The sequence below is a fragment of the Anopheles aquasalis genome, chromosome 3, assembly GCF_943734665.1.
Source record: "Anopheles aquasalis chromosome 3, idAnoAquaMG_Q_19, whole genome shotgun sequence".
Taxonomy (NCBI): domain Eukaryota; kingdom Metazoa; phylum Arthropoda; class Insecta; order Diptera; family Culicidae; genus Anopheles; species Anopheles aquasalis.
Window position 1 is genome coordinate 45,671,564 of NC_064878.1, and position 5,000 is coordinate 45,676,563.

At 48.3% G+C, this 5,000-nt stretch overlaps 2 protein-coding genes across 4 annotated transcripts in view; one reads left to right on the forward strand and one right to left on the reverse strand.

The window, feature by feature from the left end:
- LOC126577275 (transcriptional coactivator yorkie) overlaps positions 1-1,153 on the reverse strand; it is a 37,006-nt gene extending 35,853 nt beyond the window's left edge. Inside the window, exon 1 of one of the 3 annotated variants that reach the window (XM_050238773.1) lies at positions 1,063-1,153. The gene's annotated coding sequence lies outside the window, so the exon portion shown is untranslated. Of the gene's footprint in view, positions 1-927; positions 1,031-1,056 lie in introns of those variants that run through there. The other 2 variants (XM_050238774.1, XM_050238775.1) reach the window with 2 other exon arrangements.
- Positions 1,154-4,771: 3,618 nt separating this feature from the next.
- The window catches only part of LOC126577264 (mediator of RNA polymerase II transcription subunit 23), a 5,037-nt gene continuing 4,808 nt past the window's right edge, over positions 4,772-5,000 (forward strand). Inside the window, exons 1-2 of the mRNA XM_050238752.1 lie at positions 4,772-4,845; positions 4,909-5,000. The exon at positions 4,909-5,000 is cut by the window's right edge and continues 1,848 nt beyond it. Of these exons, the coding sequence (XP_050094709.1) occupies positions 4,801-4,845; positions 4,909-5,000 (137 nt within the window). The 5' untranslated portion in view covers positions 4,772-4,800. The remainder of the gene's footprint in view (positions 4,846-4,908) is intronic.

A 5,000-nucleotide genomic window follows, 5' to 3' on the forward strand; every position in this document is an offset into this window, starting at 1 on the left:
ACGCAATTTATTGGTATGCTGCTGGGTGGCCTGGGTGCGTCTCCACATCAGCCACCACCACCACCATCAACACAACGCACCAGAGAAACACACATCATCTTCTTCGGAGGAACGAACGATCGCGAACGCCAGAACAACAAACGATCGACACACACATACGGGCGCGGGCGCACACAAACATTCGCACGAATGCTCCTGGTTCTAGTGTTTTTTGGTAAAGACGTTTAATCGTTTTCAGCTCTTAATTTTCTTTGGTCGGTAATCAAGTGCTATCGCAAGCTGCACACACCTTTTTGCATAAACACCAATGAAAACCCCATGATCCAGTTCATAATTGCCAACCACAACGTCCTCTACGAAGCTCTAAGAACAGCGCGAATTTAAGACGGCAACGAAGGCAACGGCAGCAGCAACAGCGATCAAGTGATTAATGAAGAGGAAAACGAAGGGATAAAGTGGTGTAAAAAAGGGAGAGAGAGAGCGCGTGCGAAAGAAATAAGAAGAGAGAGAGAGAGAGAGAGAGAGAGAGAGAGAGAGAGAGAGACCAGAGTGAGATCAATCGTTTCAATCATTCCACACCTCGATCTCCGCTTAATATGTTCGTGAATATGTTTTCCATCACAGCCCAGCAGCATCGATCATCCCTTCTTTCCCTCGATCATCGATCCACAGACACACACATGGACGCACTTGTTCTTGGCCCTTTCTGTTGACCGCTTTCGTGGAGATCACTGTTTTCTTGTTCTCTCTCTCACGAGCTCCGTTCTTATGACGACCCCCGACAGATCACATCCCCTATGATCGGGTTTTTTTTGGGAGAAGATTTGATTTGTTTGCCCTCCGCTCCGCTCCTTCCACACGTCCTCGATTAACCCCCCGCCCGGTTGGTGTTGTGGCGGTCAGCCCCGCACGCTCTTTTTCACTCACATGCGTGCACGGCGCACTGACAAACAGCTGAACTGAGCGAGAGGGGGTGGTGATGCACGAAAAGGGGGGATGAAGTTGCACGATCAATTTCGGATTTTCCCTTAACCCTTCCCGCACACAAACACGCACACGCACCGATCGTTGCTGCTTTCACGTTCTTCTGGATCTTCGACGATGATGAAGAAGACGACGACCGAAAAGCGCGTCTGGTCGCCGTGAATTCTACGAAACGAATTATGCTGCCGACGGCCCACCGATGACCGAGACACCCGCTCCGAGACGACGATGACTTTGCGACACTCACACCATCCTACGCCATAACGCGCACAACGCCAGCACACCTTTCTACGTTCCGTCGGTCGGTCGGTCCGTCGGTCCCGTCTTCGTTGATACCTTCTTGCGGACGAGATACCTTTTCCTTCGATGATGTTGGCTCTGCACCTCCACCACACTCCACCGCCGCACGTTCGTTCGTTCGCCATCATCGTCGCCGACGACGGCAGCAGCAGGTTGTGGTGCGTCGTGCGTCTTTATCTTTCCACCGGACTTCTCAGAAGTCGACTTTATGCTATCACTATCGTGCACCGATGGCGCTTTGGCCTCTCTCGCTTTCGCCCGTTTGGAGGTGGATTGTGGTTGTCTCGCGCACCGATTTGCTGATGCCTTCTAATGCGCGTTCGGTTCTTGGTGTCCCCTTTTTTCCCTGCCTCTCTTCCCCGTTTGCTCATCTCCTGTTGCTTGACGCGAAGAGTTGTTGACGTGGTTGTTGTTGTTGGTAGCTCCTCCTCAGCGATGCGATGCATATCTTGAGTGCAGTCCGATGTGCAGCAGGAAGGGGGGTGGGGAGGTCTTCCAAAACATCCCAAAACCTGATGAACTGATTCCCGGAACTGATCGTCATCATCGGCCGGGCACCTGACTTCGAACGAAACGTAAGCCCCGAGGGGATGATATGGTTTTTTTTTAACGCAAAAGATTACACTGTGAAGTGATTACGCATCCTTTTCGTGGGCATTTCTTCGTTTATCTTACAGTTTTTTCAATTTAATCAATTTACTTTGTTGTTTTTTTTGTTAACAGGCGCCACCGGAACGGATCGATTGTTCTGGAATACGTTTCGTTGTGCTACCTAGGTATAAGGCCATGATTGCAAGAGTCTAGGATGGTGCATGTCGGCGAATTAATCTAATCAAGGAAGCAATTATTTATACCGGAGTATTAAGATTGGCCCTGCTGTTGCGAATGCACATTAACAATGTTTATCGTGCCGCTTTGTACCTCGTGGCAATTACTTTATTATTGAAACAGAATGAAAGACCTAGCACATGGCTTTGGGGGTAGCAATAATTATATTAACCTTCAATATAGATCGTTAATAACAACAAGTTAAGGTAATTTGTTTATCAATTCATTATTAATTGATTTATCAACACAATTTCACTTCAATTCGACATCGGAACAGCTTGTACATGCAGGTACCGCATTTAAGGCGATGGGTATCATCACATTTGTTGATTGTTGTTTGATTTATGTTTGTGTAATGATTCCCCCATTGTTGTTGGTTGTGCAACTGTTCCCAGTAAGCAGCTTTTTATCTCTCTAATCATTAATATCACATTATGAATGTAATGGGATTTCTGGTAAATACAGATTTAAAACCTACAAAATAGTCAACCAACCATGGATAACATCGGATGCTCTAAGTACCGTCCCGTAGATTCTGGTGCTGCTGCTTCTTCTCTATGCTCTAAGCACCACCTAGCATAATATCAGACTTGTCTCTGTAGGAGTGTCGTTCATGTGTGTGCTGTTGCGATGTTCCAAGATCAAAAAAGTGTCTTCCAGCTAGGGAGAATCGGCAATAAAATCACGGCTACATTACGGGCCAGCCCAGGACAGGTAGAAAACAGGTTATTTATTCCTCTTCGCTCCGCGTTGGTTTTTGTTTCTTTTCCTCCATCTTGCTTGCTGTGCCCCGTCTTCGACCTTTTTTTTCTATCTCCGTCACCTTCTCGCCGGGTCGCCTTCCCTGGACCACCATCATGGTGCAGGCGAGCATCGAGAGATGCGAGAGCGAGAGGAGCGATCATGTCGCGCAGGATCAAGAAGGAATAACCCATCTCTTCGTGATCGTGATCGTCATCTGCGTTTCACGTCACGTGCTCTCGCGCACACGTCCATCCCTACGATCGGTCGGTCGGTCGGTGGATGGCCAAAAACTGAAATGGCCAAAGGCACAAGAAAGCTAACCATCGCGCATCGGCATGGAGAAGGAAAAATTGGAACCACAGCATAGCCGCGATACAGACTACATGTACATCTTCCTTCATCCGCCTTTTAGCGGTTAGTGGCATGGTCCGACGCGGCCACGACTGGTTCGAAACGGTTCGGGGCGGTTTGCGTTCTGAGCTAAATTTGCACAACAGACCCACCGACCGACCGTTTTTTTCTCCTTCTGCGGACGGATACCGTCGAACGGTTCGCAGGTTACACTAATTTATCTTGTTATCATCCTCACTCCAGCGATCGGAGATGTCGCTAAACTTAAGCGACCAAAAGTATTTCACTCTTCAAATATTGCAGAAGATCTGGTTAACAGTTTTTGGTATAACAAAACTGTCTCTAAATTGTGTTGAACAAATATAACATAATACAGAAAACAAATCACTCTAACTGAAAACATACAGAACATCTAGATTTAACTGATGGAAGATCATATTCAAACCGCATCGAGCATACAAGTTTCTTCCACGGCTTCACGGAGCCATCGCACCGCTCCTATCCTATGGCCATCGGCGATGGACAAGTGGCCAACGAACAAGCAAACGAGCCAGCACATGCTGGGTGGCCACAACCCTTTTAGGAAGCTGTGTGGTGTGTTTTGGAAAGAAGGGGGTCACAAAGATTAACTCCGTATGATGGCGACGATACCAACACTACGGTCCGCAGCTCGGGCCCGCATGTCTCGCATGAGGCCCCAAGAACCACGGCTTGCGTACATTCGCGTACGCGTTCCGGTGGGGTGGGGGCGTTGCACTCCACTCCACACCACACGGCCGGGTGTAAGAAGTGCATATTGGCGTCGCCTCAAGATGCATTCTAGATTGGTCTGGCCTCCATTGTCGTCGTGGCTGTTGGCGTGGCGACTTCCTTCCACATCGAGTACGCTACGAGCAAAGGGTCGCCAACGGTAATTATGCGAATAACTTCGTCAATGGCATAAGTGGCAGTGGTATAGTGGCCACTCTCTAACATTTTAAGGAATTACGATCGGCGGAGCAAGCTAACAACAATTACGACGAATGTGACGACGATGACGGAGACAGGGGAAGGTGATGGCCAGCATAAGCCAATGACCCACAACGTGACCCATTTCACTGCCATTCGTTGGAAAACTGACCTTCGCTTGATTATTCCCGAACACGCGCCCAGTTTAACTTACACGCAATTCAAGCACAAACGAAACGAACAGTAATCACATTTCACCCAATAATAAGTATAGTTTTTGCTGGAATACCAGCTTGATCTTTCTTCGATCGCCAATCGTGAAAGGATCTTCTGTGGTGGGTCAGGACCACTCGACGCTTGTAGCACCTAATAAATAAATATATCCTTGAAATAAGCTTATCACACGTGGTCAGGATCAGGACATCTTGGCGATCGAATAGGCGGTCAGTCGATTTCCGCTTCGTTCGGCAGAAAATAGATAAAAGTTGACCAAAGAAGCACGGCGATCCCACTGTGGCGCGCCGATTCCAACTCCGAAACCTGTGAGGATGTAAACTCGCTAGCGGTGCGGAACAGAGCGGAAAAACAAGGGACAGCAAAGCAAGGAACACGAAAACACGGAACGGGAAAGCACGAAGCGGAAAAATGTCGACGGAGATGCGAATAGTGAAACTCTTTGAGGAAGTTTTGGTAAGTGAAATCTTGGAAATTGCCTGTGATTCGACACTACAGACCGTTGTGTGGTGCTTGCAGGAGGACAAGAACATACCGAACTGCGATGAGGAGGAACAACGGAAGCGCGCCGATGAGGGCTACAAAAAGATTGCCGCACTCTTTACGGCTAT